This window comes from Akebia trifoliata, unplaced genomic scaffold (assembly GCF_017979445.1).
Source record: "Akebia trifoliata isolate Shusen 1 unplaced genomic scaffold, ASM1797944v1 Contig00108_ERROPOS98426, whole genome shotgun sequence".
Classification (NCBI taxonomy): domain Eukaryota; kingdom Viridiplantae; phylum Streptophyta; class Magnoliopsida; order Ranunculales; family Lardizabalaceae; genus Akebia; species Akebia trifoliata.
This window is the reverse complement of record NW_028236847.1, coordinates 36,934-53,614: the sequence shown is the minus strand read 5'-3', so window position 1 is coordinate 53,614 and position 16,681 is coordinate 36,934. Positions and strand designations below refer to the sequence as shown.

Here is a 16,681-nt window from a genome sequence, read left to right as displayed (position 1 = left end):
CGTACAAATTAGTTGTCACCATTTTACAATGGGGAAATTCCTACCAACCAAGCATAAAAAAGAATTGTCAAGACTCCCCTGCCAATACACAATTGTAAAGAATCCCTGTTTACATTGGAAAGTGTGAATTGAAGGTTGTAACTGATTTTCCATTGAATATGCTCAAACCATCTTACTCCACTCTTGTTTATTCTTTTGTGTTGGAGTTAATCTTACATTTTCTCTGACAAGTTCATTTCTAAATTTGTCTTTCCTATCTTCTGTCTCAATATCTCCATCTTTTTTACACTCAAACTATTAATATGATGATTCTTAACTTCTAACATTCAAGCCCATCACTATAGTTGGTCTTGTTGCCGTCTTTTAAATAAGTTTTTTCCCCCTTAATTTGATTGATATGTGTTGATCATACAAAAATCCAAGATCACACCTCCACTTCTAACCATACAACTTTGATCCTATGCCCAACATTTCCTCAATAAATCCATCATTAAGTATAATGTGATAGCTTCGGGTATTTCAAGATATACATGCAAACTTAATGGAAAAAAAATTTGATTCTTACAAGAATCACTAGTAGATCTTAAATCTTACAATTAGAATCCCCAGAGAACACACCACTCTTCTTATGTATCGACCTTATGCGTGGTATGATCTGATGATTCGTCTGATATTATTATTAAGACAATTCCCCAACAGCTTGCAGTAGCTGGTATATTTACCTTTTAAGTCTTGCAGTAGCTGGTATATTTACCTTTTCAGACAATTCCCCAAAATCACTCGTACACACCCCCATGTCATGAAAGTGTGAAATGAAGTCAATCTTTGAGGTTACTTCAGCATTATTCTTACATTACTAAATTACCTGGCAATTAAATTGATTAATGATTATTGTCCTAACCAATTAATTTATAGTAAGACGTTGCACTCAACACTACTTGACGTGGCAGTGCACAAAGAACCATAGATTTTTTCATAAGAAATCTATGGTTCTCTAAGCACTGTCACATCAGCAGTGTCTAAGAAAGTCAGTTCAACATTTTCCCTAATTTATTCAAGACAAATGACAAAAACTGAAGCTCTTGACGTGGCTGTGCACAAAACCATATATCTTTTTTGTTTGTATCCCAAGAAAAAGATCAAAGGTTTTGTGCACTACCACATCAAGAGATCAGTTTTCCGTGTCAGTTTATTGTGACTCTTTAAGGGTGAGTCCATCCTGATGGAAATAGACAAAATTACTGGCAGGCAGATGAATCTTTGTTCTATGATTATTATTATCAGTCACCAAATCAATCATAAAATTGCCTGGAGTGGTGGTACTGATGGAAAACAGCAAGAACAAAATTAAAAAAGAACCCTACTTTCAACTTGATGCCACTGTATTTTAGGTAATACATCTTCGCCAGTAGGTGCTAATACACAAGCATTCTTGTAGCACATAAGATATAGTCATACCAAGGAGCATGACATTACCATCCTAGCCTAGCAAGCTTGGCGCACATAAATGCAGTCAAAGTTACTTGAACTGACAGGCCCAATCAAGATATATTTGCATTCTGCAGAGATTTGCACACCACCACGCCAGCAGAAGTCAGCATAGGATGCACACCAAGGACAGCAACACAACAATCATCAGTCTTGAGATGTGGCTGCACCAACTCCCAGATCTTTTTCTTCTGAACCTGCAAGTTATAGGCAGAAGACATAAAGGCCCCAGATCCTTTTCTTTTGAGCCTAAAATTTATAGACACAAAATATAAAAGAAAGAGACCCTTTGACGAAGTGGAAATGCCTTGTACAAGAAAATTACAGGGTTATAAGACCACAAGTTCGGATGACATTTCCTTGCCTCTTTAAGGCTGTTCAAAGGTGATGTACAATGATATTATGAATGTGGTGCAAGAGTAGAAGAAATCTTATATGGATTTTTGTTCTAGTAGAAAATATATAGAGCAAAAGAACCAACCTTAAGGTGGAGTTTCAATAGTTGATGAAATTAGAAGAGAAGGTAGAAAATAGAAATCAAGGTTCAGCTGCTTGAAGGAGGGAGATACTAATATAAAAATTTTTCCATCAGAAAGTTAATGAAAGCTCTCCAGGCCTGAGACAGGGGGATAACCTATCATTCATTTTAGTGGTAGAGGTCTTGGGGCGTTTTCTCAAAAGGGTGTCAAATTTAGATTGGATCTCAGTTGGGAGGGAAGTCCCTAGCATTTCATTTTTGCAATTTGCTGATGATACCCTAGTGTTTTTAGACACGTCAGATGACCATGTGAGATATATGAGGGGGTGCTTTGTTGTTTCGAAGCGGTGTCTGGTTTGAGCATAAATTTTAAAAAGAGAAAGTTGTTTGGAATGGGTGGTGAGACGGGTGTTGATAGATGGGCGGCGATGTTTGGGTGCCAAAGGGAGACCCTTCCTACTACATATTTGGGTTTCCCATTAGGTGTGGTTTATAGAAGCAAAGCCATTTGAGATTCAATGCTTGAGCGTATGGAAAAGAGATTGAGCTCTTGGAAAGCAAGGTATCTATCGAGGAGTAGGAAACTCACTCTAATTAAGAGGTCCTTAGCTAGCATTCCAATTTATCATAACTCACTGTTTTCAATTCCAAAAGGGATCGAAGGTAGATTGGAGAGATTAATTAGGGATTTCTTGTTGCATGACAAGCATGAAGGCAAGAAGATTCATCTTGTGAATTGGACGGTAGTTTGCGAGCCAAAGAACAATGGCGGTTTGGGTATTAGAGGTTTTAGAGTTGCAAATAGGGCCTTCCTAGGAAAGTGGCTGTGGAGGTTTATGATAGAGAATTCTAGTTTGTGGAGAAGAGTCATTAGTGCCAAGTATGGAGAAAAGTCGAATAGGTGGGGGAGCAAGGAGGTCAATTCGTCGTATAGGTGTAGTTTTTGGAGGGGTGTCATGAGCATTAGAACGGGTTTTAAAAGGTGAGTGCAGTTTAGAGTTGGCAAGGGAGATAGAGTTCTGAGAAGACCGATGGTGTGTGGTTCGGGTCTTTGCAATCTTTTCCCCTATCTTTTCAATCTTCCGACTAAAAAAAATTTTCCTTGGGCAGATTTTTTGAACCTTGGAGGAAACGAGTCCGCGTGGGATTTGGGATTCAAGAGAGGTTTCAATGATTGAGAAATCCAGGACCTTGCCAATCTAATGACCAATCTTGATGGTGCTCACTGGGACGTCACAAAAGATAGGATGGAGTGGACCCTTATTAAAATAACAAACTTCATTGTTAAATCATTCACCCAGGGGCTCACAGAGATCGCCAATCCTATCAATTGTTTCCCTTTAGCTACCATTTTGGGTTCGAAAGTACCTTCTAAGGTTTGTTTTCTCATTTGATTAGCTACTTTGAAAAAATTACCCTCAATTGATCTTCTAATTACTCAAGGTTTTGTGATGCCTAATTTTTGCGTTCTTTGATATGACAATGACGAGTCCGTTGATCATATTTTATTGTACTGTGGGTTATCCTTCGTCATATGGAGGCATTTCTTTGGCTTTTTCAGGATTCCATGGGTTCAGCCCAATACTACATTATCTCTTTTTCAGTGTTGGGATATGTCCCTATTCTAGGGGAGGATGAACATTTTGTGGAAGTTTCTTCCTTTTTCCATTTGTTGGGGAATATGGTTGGAAAGGTATTGATCTTTAGAGGGGTTGTTCCAAATTTTCAAGAGATTACTCTAAACATTTTGGGGCATTTTTTTTTTTTTTGGGTGTAAGTTATGTCCAGACTTTAAGGGAGTCTTCTTTAAAGACTTTGTTTTCTGTTGGGAAAATCTTGTTGCTTCTTAGGGGCTTTTATTTGGGTTGGTCATCTTGACCGCCTTGTAAGCCTCCACTGTATTTTGCTCCTTCATTAATAAATTTATACTTATCAAAAAAAAAAAAAAAAAACCAAAGATTAATGGTTTTATTTTTGTTCGTTCATGCATGTGTGGGTACGTGCGTGGGGGGGTGCCTTAAGATAATATTTTGAAAGGAGTGGTTAAGTTATTGATACATGCCTGAATTTTACATAACACAAAAATAAAAATAAAAAAGGAATAAGATGGAAAGAGATCTAATTTGAGGTAGATCGGACCTCCACACCAATCAGGCTTACATGTTGGACCACTCCTACAAATTAGAAAGTATCTCCTAAAAAATCTCTACTACTTCCTTTTTAGATTAAAACACCTTCCTTCCATAATCTACCCCACTATTTACATAGAAATTAATTACCCTTCCCACGTAACAAAGATAGTCTAAAACTACGTGAGTTATGATCCTATGCTTATCAAACATCCCAATTGCACTACTCCTTTCCTCACATATATGCACGTAACATTCCACCTTCCTTGAAAATAGCCTTGTCCACAAGGTTGGAACCTCCTGAATCCCAAATAATATGTTCCTACGCAAATAGGGAATGAAGTAATTTAATTTTGTGTATGGATGTATAAGATAGTTTCTTCTATGAGTGTAAGATAGTTAATTAGATGTACGGAGTATGAAATCATTACTCTGTAAAAGAGTGTGATTGTGAGATTAGAAAGTTGTACATGGGTAGATTTTTAAGAGTGGAGAGTAGGTAGTTTAGAAAAGTAGTTTGTGTAGGAGTGAGAGAATGGGGTAATGTGTAGTTATATTTCTTGTGTATTTAAATTACTTTTGAGCTTAGTGAAATTATCTAGAGAATTATTATAAGAGTCCCTTTGGATTTGGAGATTGACCGTCTCAATTGATCTATCTCCCTCAAACGAGATCATTTTATGATCTTTATCTCTTTTTTATTTGATCTAATAGGCACGGATCAATTGGTATCAGATCCCAACAATCATCGGATTACTTTGTGTTTATCATCATGCCAATCACCTTTCTTCAATCATCATTATGTTGCACATTGCCAATCTACAATATGCAGATCACGACATCGAACGAAACGTTCATAGAAATCCAAGCGATATGAGATGACTTGAAGAAATTGTTTTGAGTCAGTGTGTGGAATGCTTTGAGGGAATCTCATCACATAATCGAAACACTTTTCCAAAGAAAAGCAGGAATGCTCCAAAAAAGGAAAATCTACAGATTTCTTGGAATAGGTCATCCGACAAATGGGTGCTTGGATGCGACAAAAACAAAGAAACTTCTATTACCCTTGATCAATCATCAAAAATTTACTTCATTCAAAGGGATTGGAGGCCAACTTTGATTGCAAGGAAATCCTCAAAAGACTAGTGTGGATAGTGCGCATTAAAGATGTTGTGATTGACTCCAATATTATTTGGGATCCGTGGAGGTTTCAACCTTAAGGACAAGGTCACTTTCAAGTGGGGTGAATTTTTATGCTCTTAAATGTTTAGGGATGGTAGTTTTACCTAGTGTATTAGATGTATAGAACAATTCCTTGTATGGGGGTAGCGTAGTTAATTAATAAAAATGTGTTGTGTGGGATCATTACTTAGAAGTAGTTACTTAAAGCATGAGAAGAGGGAGCCTTATATGGGTAGGATATGTGAGAGAATATTGGTTGTTTCATCTAATGAGAAATTAATTCCTATATTGTAGGGAAAGTGGGTTACGAGTACTTTTCTTCTTTCTATGCATTTAACTCAATCTTAAGCCTTAATTAAAATTATCCAAAGAAAATTGTTGAGTCCTAATTGGATTTGGAGATTGGCCATCTCAAATTAGTCTAAAGGAGGTCCGATCTCCTTTGAACGAGATCATTTTTTTATCTTTATTTCTCTTTTTTATTATTTTTGTGATTTGATACATATCTACTTAGACTAGATCACAAAAAGTAGTAAAAAGAGGAAAAGATCGGGAATGATCTCGTTCGAGGGAGATTGGACCTTCAAAGTTTTAACCAATTCGAGATGGTTAGTCTCCAAATCCAAAGGATTCTTATAATAATTCTCCAGATAATTTCATTAAGCTCAAAAGTAATTTAAATGCAAGAGAAATATAACTACCCTAATTACACCCCATTCTCTCACTCCTATACAAACTACTTCTCTAGACTACCCACTCTCCAATCTTAAAAATCTACCTACCTACAACTTTCTAATCCCATAACTACAACCACATTCTTTTACAAGAAATGATTCCATACTTCGTACATCTAATTAACTATCTTACTTTCATATAAGAAAATATTCTATACATCCATACACAATGAAATTACTCCATTCACCATATGTGTAAGAAATTATCATTCCATCCCTCTTGAAAGCAACCTTATCCTCAATGTCGGACCCTCCCGGATCCCAAATGATGTTGGAATCAATTACATCCATTTTAACATCCGTTTTCCAAGGTACTTGTCTCTTGAAATTAGAAATTTCATCATTGTAATCAACATCTGGATATTTTTGCCGAAGAGTAGGTACGCTGACACCACTCTGACGAAGCAGTTGGCTGATGGAGTCGGTAACCAACTGAGGCAAGTCACCTACTTTGTACTTGCAAAGTACGAAACACGTGTTCACTTATGTTATTTAGGAACGGGTGATGGAGAACTAGCCATGCGCCAACACATGCCCTACTACGTGTCATCCCCTGTGAGCATGATTACTTCAAAACCCCTAATGATACATCCCTCACACTTCATTCCTATAAAGGGGGATATAAAATACTTTCCTATTTGAGCCTACACTGCCAAAATTGCATCTTACTGTCTTCATAGTGTTTGCAAATCCCCACCGACAACGTGACCAGGAAAAATTCTAAAAAAAGAAGCAAAAGTTGAGAAAAAAATTCGAGAAAAACAAAACTTAAGATAATATTAAATTTATGTTTCATATGATAAATTGATAGTTACAAAAAATTACAAATTTTCATATTAAATATAATATAAAATGTATTTTTCAAAGGTTTGTAAATAAGTTTGGATTAAATCACCAATTGAAAGAATAGTAAATCAATCGCGACTTCTTTAAAATATCAGAGAATTTTGCCACGATTCCCATTGACGAAAGGAAGTGCACCTAGGAGCTTTGCTACCTAGTAAGAGAGGAATAGAGAATAGACATTGGGCCAGATCCTTTATTCAAGAGGAGAATGTCTCCAATGAAGGAATTATAAGGTGATATGACCAAAAGGCGTCTCATTTTCTTTTCTTCAATTTTTTTTTTTTGTGAAGTAAACAAAGTTTATATGAATTTTTGTTCTAATAACAATTTCATTTCTTAATTCCTAAGAAGCAAGGAACGCAAGACATCAAGAATGATTGACTTATCAATTTGATAAAGAGTAAGATTTTTGCCATTGGCGTGGGCATGTGGCTCTTGATATTGAGGCTTGGGTTGACTTTTGGGGGTTGTGAAGTTGAGTCCCTGCCTAGCTCCTACTTAGGGCTTCCTCTAGGAGCAGTTTACAAGTCATCTTGGGTATGGGAGACAATTGTGAAGAGAGTCAAGAAAAGGCTTAGTTCTTGGAAAATAAGGTATCTATCTAAATGAGGGAAGTTGACCTTGATTAGGAGCACCTTGTCTAACATTCCAATGCACTTTTAATTGTTGTTCACTCTTCTTAGTAGGATTGAATCCCAATTGGAGAAGTTGGTGATTGGTGAGAGACTTTTTATGAAATGACAAAAGTGGTAATCACAAGTTTCATTTGGTGAAGTGGAAGCTAGTTTGTTGTCCTAGGAAACTTGGTGGTCTTGGAATTAGGTGATTTAGCTCTCAATAAAGAGTTGTTAGGTAAGTGGTGGTGGAGGTATGGCAATGAAAAGAAGGAACTTTAGAGGAAAGTTGTGGCCGCTAAGTTTGAGGAAGATCCACTTTGTTGGGAGTGTAGGCCTAGTAGATTACCGTTTGGTTGTGGCGTGTGAAGAGACATATCTACGTTTGCAGAGGTATTGGGGGAGCATATTAGATTCGAAGTGGCTAGGGGGGATCGTATTCGCTTCTAGGGGGATAGACGGTGTAGTGATACCCCTTATCAACTTATCAATTTATGTTCCCCAGGTTGTATGCGCTTTTCTCAAGAAAAATAATGCTTGTCTCTTACTTTTTGATTCTTAATGAGAGGGGGTGAGTCTTGGGATCTTGGTCTTACAAGAAGACTAAACGACTAGGAGATTGAGGACGCTCTCTCTATCCTAGATATTCTTGCCTCCATAGGTCCTTCGTTGGATAAAGCAGATCACCAGATTTGAAAAGGAAATGTGGATGGTCGTTTCTCGGTAAGATCTTTTATTTGCTTCTTGATGATAATATCGAGGTCTGTATCCCATTTTCTTTGATTTGTATAGCCACAGTTCCTACTAAAAAGTCCTTTTTATGTGGTTGGCGGTTTGAATAAGTTGCCAACTATCAATTCTCTTAGATGTAAGGGCCTTGTCTTGATTGACATTTGTTGTGTGTGCAAGTCTAATGGGGAGTTGGTGGATGATATACTTTTGCATTGTGAGGTGGTGATGCGGAACGCAAACGATGATGAGAATTACTATAATTTTATTTCGTCAATGGCAAAATCTTCCCAATTGAGAAGAATTGATGAAGACATTAAATCTTAAAGAGTAGATTTTAGTTTTTTTATCTAGATTTCTGTTTTAGGACTTTATTTTTCATGTTTTTTGGGCTTATTTGTTTTATTGGCCCATGGTCTTAGTATAATATTTAGGGGCAGTTTAATAACTTTACTTGATTTTTTATTTAAGTTTATTAGGAGAGAGAAAGTTACGAAAATTAGATTTATTTATTTGATATTTTAGTTTGACTAGAATTCTTAAATTTATTTTCTTTATATAGATTGTATTGGGATTTTTTTTTTTTTAAATGAATGGACAATGATAAACAAAAAGAAAGCTTGAGCTTAATCTTCCTAACAATGGGTGTGGTGTGCGGCCATTTTGGAGTGAGTCCAATATCTCTTTCTTCTTCTAATCTTTATTTTTCTTTTTTTTATTCTTTTAATTTTCTTAAAATCTTGAATTCTTGAATCCATCAAGAATCATGTTCTTGATTTTCTTGATTCTTGGAATCCCTTTCTTGATTCTTGATTCTTGATCCTTGAAAGCTACAAACCCCATTTTGTTTTACCTTTTAATCCTTCCCCACTTTCTTTAACCCTTACTCATTAATCTCTTAAACCAAATCTACCCTAAATCCCCATTTTTCTTACCAAAATCAAATTTCATTTTCTTACCAAAATCAAATTTCATTTTGTTATCTCTCTTATTATCGCCAAAATCCTTAACTCAATCCCCAACCAAATTTTCCTAAATCCCCTATTTTGACTAAATCAAATTCTATTTTCTTATCTCCCCTCATCGTCCTACATCAGGTGGCTTATGACATTTAGTCTTTCTTTCTCTCTTTGTTTAAGGTTTCGTGGTGTTTTCCAAGTTCGATTGTTCCTCTTCTTTTTAGTTGGAAAGTCCATTCTTTTTCTAGCAGGTGGAAGATTCTATGGAAGTTCATCCTTTTTGCAATTTGTTGGAGCTTGTGGAAAGAAAGGAGCTTATGGGAAGGATAGTACTACGTAAGAGCTTATTTTTAGAATTCTCGGTTTATTGTTCCTTTGGTACAATTTTAGGAGTTTAGGGGTTTATTTTTTGAAGATTTTCTGTTTAGGTGAGATAATGTATCAGGGAGTAATCCCTTTGCTTTTTCTTTCTCCCCTTCTCTTGTATTTTCCTCGAGGACTTCTTGTCCTCTTTAAATAAATTTAACTTATCAAAAAAAAAAAAAAATTGACTATAGCGATTTCACCAGGCTTTTGTCTGGGTAGACAACTTTTGGGTGGACAGTTGATATAACCAATGAATAAATTGATTCCAAAATTTGATCAGGGATCCCTTAGACAGTGTGTAAGATTGACATGGATTAAGCAAATGCAATGTTAATGGGAGTTTTCAGAACTATTTGCTAGGACAGATGAGTTTCAGTATGAAGTCGAGATGAGGGTCTCCCTTTTCGATCTCCTGGTGGTTGTTAACTTATTATAGATGAAAAAGGGTTTTGGATGAGGTAACCTCTTCTCTCATTCCTTGCTTGTCATGGTGGTTGAGGTCCCACAGACAATGGTTTCTAAGGCATTTGAGAGAGAGGCCTTGGAAGGTTTCACTGTTATATGGAATGCCAATGATATCCCATTTCACATTTGCTGTCGACTTTCTACCAGGTAGAGACATCTCAAACTAAATTGGGATATTTGAGAGGCTCCTTTATGTTGCTTTGAGTATTAACTGGGTGAAGCTATTTGGCAACCCATTGTAGAGATATTTGGCTAGAGATTATCCCTTTCAAAACTAGATACTTATCCTAAGAAGGGAGGCTGTGTTGATTAAGAGCAAGTTATCAAGTCTTCCTAATCATTACATACCCTTGTTTGTTATTTTGATATGTCTACTGAATAGATTGTGAAGGTTGATTAGGGCCTTTTTGGGGACCGGTAAGATGCTCATGAGTCTCACTTGGTAGAATGGAAGGTTGTCGATACTCCTAAATAACTGGGAAAGACTGGGACAAGGAAACTCATAAGTGATGAATTGCCTCTTGAGGATATGACCGGTGAGGAAGACCTATGTACAGGAGTAGAAACTACAACAAGAATAGTGATACAGGTTGATAAAGATGCACTACGTTAATAGTTTAAAGTTTGTAGAATAAACAATTATGTATTATCAGAAAAGTGATTCCTACATTTATTTAGGATAAACATAGAACAATCTCATTAATATTCTACTTAGTTTAAAGTATCAATATGTATGAATAAAGTGAAAATCTGAGATAGACGATACAGGGACTAAATGCTCAAACAAAAAATGCAAGGGGTTAGATTGTAGGTTGAGTTTTATAAGGCAGTTGGTAGCAGCACATCAAGTGTTGGGTTGTAATGGAAACATAGGTTTATGTAATTAAGGGAATTTATATTTTGCTTATCTGAATCTAAATAGCATGATTACAAATTTACAATTAATTACTTTTATAGTTATACGTAATTTTGGCTTCCATGCTTGTTTTATTATTTCCTAAAGAGCCAATAAAAAATTTCCTCAATATCTCCATCATCCATCATTTCCCTGAAAAAAATTCACAGAGGGTTTGAAAAATTCAGCAAATTTCCTTTTCCCAGGTGGTCGAAATATATCTCAACATCAAAATTTAATAACGATATTGATTCTAGGAGAAATTTGAATGATTGAAAAATGTATCGTATCACTATCTTGTAGACCTGCATCAGTGATCTCTTACCTTTCCTTGGAATGAGGATAAGTGGTTAGGGACAGAAAGTTGAGACAACTCATTTTCTGTTCATTTGTTTCACTCAGTTTTGGACTCCTTTTCTAGATCTTAACTTCCCTATTGCGTCTGTTTGTGGTTCCAAAATTCCTTCTAAAGTCACCTTTGGTTGGACTGATACAAAACTTTGACTGTTGATCATCTGATTAGTTGTAAAAAATACTATTGTAGGTTACTGCTTACGTGCAAGGCTCGTGGTGAACATGTGAATCATCACCTACTTTATTGAAATTCGGTTAGAACAATCAAGAGTCTTTTATTTAGCAAGTTTTGGATTTCAAGTGTTTTGTTGTGGTCGATATTAGAATTGTCCAAGAGCAGGCACAACAGGCATACATGTACAATCGTCTTGAAGCATGTTGATTTGGAGAATCATGTCTCTCACAATTCATTGAGGCCTTTGGAAGGAGTTGAGGGTATAAAGAGGCAATGAGAATACTCATATTATTACCCTCAATTAAAGGGCTCATGCACAAATGATCAAAGTTCTTTAGAGGGATTACTTTTTGAAGACTGTTCAAATGGGGTCTCATTGTTAATGGGATAGGATAGTATTTTGAGTTGTGTATCCTTTTAAAATCATGGTTAGACTCCTTGATCTCCTTAATCAAAGGAATCAAGATTTTAATAGCCCTCCTAATTAGCATTCTTGTTGATTAGTTAGGAAGGTAATTGTTGCATAACATCTATGTCTATGTAAACGTTTGTATAAAGAGATTTAGATCGTACTTTCTCGTCAGTATTGAATTCTGACTTGTCCTATACAGGAGTGTTTTTCTTTTTTTTTTTTGATTGGTCATCCTATATAGGAGTTACTCATTACATAGATTGAAAAAACAAATGGACGAACTTTGAACAGTTGGACGGATGCAATACCTGGTTAGGAGTGGCAGCAGCAGATTGATGTTCCCTTTCCTCTCCCGAGCCAAACCATATTCTTTCACCTGGAACTGAACCTTCAGGAGGCAAAAGAAGCTCCACATTCTCATGTGACACATCAGAAGCAGCAAGAAGCATTCCATTTGACTTGACACCACGCATGTTCCTTGGCTTTAGATTAGCAAGAACAACAACTTTCACATCCTGCATGTGTTAAATATGGTCAAAAGAAGTCTTTGTGCACCTTCTCCTACATCTGAGGAGGGAGGGGGGGGAGGTTGATAAATGAACTACAAGCACAAACAGTAGAGAATATTGAACATGCTCAACAACTTGGATTGACAACCAGATGTTTAAAGCAATGAAAATCAAGAATCTGTAAAGACAGATCCAAAGTTGATCTCAGGCTTGTTTGATGCAGGACAGTGAGGAGAGAAAAGAAAATAGGGGGGTTTTGGGATTTTGGTTTAGGATTGGGTAAACCCAAAAGGTAAAATGAAAACAATGATTATAAGTATAACCACGATCCCAATGAAAATGGTTAAAGATTTGTAGGGTAAGGAAATGATTAAGGGTTAAAGATTTGGAAAAGAAATGAATGAAACAAGGGTTACAAAAATGGGGAAAGGATTAAAAGTTGAGGTTGGTAAGTTTTAAGAATCAAAAATCAAGAAAGGGATTTCAAGAATCAAGAAAATCAAGAAAAATAAAATAATAAAAAATAAATGAAGATTAGAAAAAGAAAGAGAAAGGAATAGAAAGATAGAACCTTGGAATCACATTAAAAATGGTGGAGAAATCACTTCACTTCATGAAAGAAATTCATTTTTTATTAATCAAAATCTTCGTTGTTCATTAATAAACAAAACTCTAATACAATTTATATAAAGAAAATAAATCAAGAATCCTAGTCAAATTAAAATATCAAATAAATAAATCTAATTTTTGTAACGTTCTCTCCTAATTTTCAAACCCTAATAAAATTAAATAAAAGATAAACTGAAGTTACTAAATTGATCATTAATATTATACTAAGACCATGGACCAATAAAACATAAGAATAAGCCCAAAAATATAAAATTAAAGTCCTAAAACAAAAATCTAAATAAAAACTAAAATCTACTCTTCAAGATTTGATGTCCCCATCATTCTCCTTGGCTGGAAAGATTTCGCTATTGACGAAATAAAATTGTGATAATTCCCCAACAAATGAAGTCTTTATAGTCCATGTGCAATATGATTCTGACTTGCTTATCAATAAATGCATCTCAGGGTGGAGTCTTCCACTTTAATTCATCCCGAAGTAGAGTCTTCAATCAAATCTCTTCCCAGATGTTGAAATTATCGAACAAAACTTGGACTCTCATTTTTTTACAGCAAGCAAAGTTGGCATAACTCACTGATTTATCCAAAACATTATCTGCCTTTTCTTTTTCATGAGATAAAATCGTTGTTAAAATCAAAAGATGTAGTGACCTCACAATTTCTTGTGTTAGTTTATTAGATTTTTCAGGCTTAGATTATTCTTCAAGAACTAATAATGATGCCTCACATTTGTTAATATCAATCTCGCTTAAATCAGACTCATAAATTTCTTCCTTGTTTTCTTCATTACCCTTGTTCGAGCACTCTGATTTAAAGTGTCTAAAATGATTACACTTGGAGCACAAGTTTTGTTGTTTGAATTCATACCACATATCACTTGATTGCTTGTACTCTTCGCTTTCCTTTATAATATGATCACAAATAATACAAAAATATGCCCAAGAGTGGCGTGTTCGATGTAGTTCTGACAACATGTTTTTCAGCTTCTTTGAAAACATTCTGTTGAGTCCATATCTTCAACGCGACCTACTAATTTATGTTACCTTAACCTAGGCTCTGATACCAAATTTGATGCAAAACGATGAGGGAAGAAAAGAAAATAAAGGGGTTTAGGAAATTTTGTTTAGGATTTGGTAAACCCAAAAGGTAAAATAAAAACAATGATCGTAAGTATGACCACAGTCCCAATGAAAATGGTTAAAGATTTGTATGGTAAGAAAATGATTAAGGGTTAAAGATTTGGAAAAGAGATTAATGAAATAAGAGTTAAAGAAAATGGGGAAAAGATTAAGGATTGAGGTTTGTAAGTTTCAAGAATCAAGAATCAAGAAAAGGGTTTCAAGAATCAAGAAAATAAAGAACAATGAACTAAAAGAAAATCAAGAAAAAATATAAAAAATAAAATAGAAATGGATAAAAAGATAGAACCTTATAATCACACTAAGAATGATGAACTCACTTCACTCCATGAAAGAAACTCATTCTGTATTCATCAAAATCTTCATTGTTCATTGATAAAAAAAAATCCTAACACAATATATATAAAGAAAATAAATCAAGAATCCTAGTCAAACTAAAATACCAAATAAATAAATCTAATTTTTGTAACTTTCTCTCTCATAATTTTCAAACCTAATAAACTTAAATAAAAGATAAACTAAAGTTACTAAACTACATCTAAATATTATACTAAGATCATGGGCCAATAAAACATGAAAATAAACCCAAAAAACATAAAATCAAAGTCCTAAACAGAAATCTTAATAAAAACTAAAATCTCTTCAAGATTTGATGTCCCCATCACTGACGATCACCAAATAATAAGTCTTCTCTCCTTTTCAACATATACAAGGTGCTATCCAATCCATGGGCAATAGGTAGATGAATTCCTAATATTATAGAGTAATACACCTTATTATAGAGTAATCCATGGGCAATAGGCCATTGCAATAAAGACGTATAACTGAGCTACAGTCCATTTGGTATTATTTTAGTCCTAGTATTGAACAAAAATGTCAAGAGACCACCTATTTAGAAGAAAAATAAAATCAAACGAACGATGAAATATTGTATCTAGTAAAACAGGTAATGGGTTCGAACAGCACCACTAACACTGGATCATGAAACCTAGTATATTGACTTTTCCATATTGAGGTCATGCCGAGGTTTGCCTTGTGACAATTATAAGTTGGGTATAGATGGGGATGACACACATGTCAAGTGTTTGAAGCATATGGGAGAAAAAGTAGCATATGGTTTCTTTCTTTTATTACCGAACTAAACCCTCATAATGCACTTTTCAGATGACCAATAGGTAGACTTGTTAGATAACTTTATATGAGAACTCATCACGATATCCACCCTATAGTGCTCATGATTTGTGAGGGAATTGTATTTCATATGTGATTTATTTATTTTTTATAGCCAAAAGAGTGAAAGGGGGTTTTGATCCCAGTTGTGGACCAACTCAGGATTACCATTGTAATCTGTAATTGCTGTGCTGAGTTGTTTACTTATTGATGACACCATGGTTACTTGATAAAGTTATAGGTGTTGTTTACTCGTCAAATGTACATGATCTAGCTAGCACACCCACCCCCATTGTGGTACACTTTTGGTAGTCACAATGAAAGCTGCGGCTCCCTTTTATTCAATTCAACTGGGGGGCAATCGGTCCATAATCCAATGCGGGGGTGGGTGGTGTTTTGCAAATTGCAATGACTATAGGTAGGGGGGAGAAACCATCAAATCAATCTTACATTTTCTTCCACCAGTCCATAGTAAGAAAACAAAATTTGAATTTTTTTTTTTTATATATAAGTAAAAAAGGATAAGTGTATTGTATTTGTACCTGGAGTTGATGTAGAGGGATGAATTTGACGAGGCCACTGCATATAGTCCTGGGTTCTGGCTCCCCTACATCCACCTCTTCAACATAGAGTCCATCCGCTTCGGGATGTTGCCAAGCTCTAAGGATGCGCCCGACCCTTAAGTCCAAGGCGTTGTTCGCAGCATCCATTATCGAATCTGAATCTGAATCTGAAGGCGATATCGAGGATGAGGAGGGGAGGGTAGCATCATTTGCGGCCGTGGTAATGGAAGAAGCTTCAGCTGCTTCTAGTGACGCACGAAAGAAGAAGCTCCGTCTCCTAGTCCTACTAGAAGTAGATGTTGTTTTACTTCCAAAGAGGGTTACTATTGCCTTTGAAAAGGTGCGTGGGGAGTGCAACGACCAAGTTGTTTTCGTTTTGCAGGAAGAGAGCATAATGAGTGGGAGAGCACCACCTCTCAGAATCCCAACAGCAGCAGCAGAAGCAGCCATTTAAAAACGGGCGGAGGACCAAACCCTCCTTCAATTATCTATCGCGACTCGCTGGCGATTCAATATGTGGAGGTTGCTAAATATGAGCTATTAAAGAGGGTTTAAAAAAAATCTAATTAAATTAATATTTGTAAAATAAAAACAACAAATTTAAACCCCACTTGAAATAACTTTTTTCTTCTGTTTTTTTATTTATTTATTTACTAAAACTACTCAAAAAACACGCTACAAATTGATCTAAAAAATGCCAATTGAAGTAGCGTTCTTTTCAAAATCTTTTATTCCATATAGAAAATAATTGTTTTAAAACTATTTTTTGAATAAAAATATTACCAATTTATTTTTAAATAAACCAGCTACTCTCTAGCCTTACACACCATATCCTATCTTAAGAGGA

At 35.4% G+C, this 16,681-nt stretch overlaps 1 protein-coding gene across 1 annotated transcript; it reads right to left on the bottom strand.

Moving 5' to 3' along the window:
* Positions 1 to 1,242: 1,242 nt before the first annotated feature.
* Positions 1,243 to 16,397, bottom strand: LOC147381959 (Nucleic acid-binding, OB-fold-like protein). Its single transcript, XM_086429737.1, has 3 exons — positions 15,814 to 16,397; positions 12,135 to 12,341; positions 1,243 to 1,685 (listed from the first exon to the last, which is right to left on the bottom strand). Exons 1-3 carry the CDS (start codon positions 16,282 to 16,284, stop codon positions 1,542 to 1,544), a joined length of 822 nt encoding a protein of 273 aa, XP_086285863.1. The 5' UTR covers positions 16,285 to 16,397; the 3' UTR covers positions 1,243 to 1,541.
* Between the last annotated feature and the right edge of the window lie 284 nt (positions 16,398 to 16,681).

Excerpts from the sequence above, each read along its gene's own strand:
- LOC147381959 (XM_086429737.1), bottom strand. The coding sequence starts at position 16,284 with ATGGCTGCTTCTGCTGCTGCTGTTGGGATTCTGAGAGGTGGTGCTCTC. Across the intron at positions 12,342-15,813 it reads TCCCTCTACATCAACTCCAG|GATGTGAAAGTTGTTGTTCT; the intron begins GTACAAATACAA and ends TAACACATGCAG. Across the intron at positions 1,686-12,134 it reads CTGCTGCCACTCCTAACCAG|GTTCAGAAGAAAAAGATCTG; the intron begins GTATTGCATCCG and ends TATAACTTGCAG.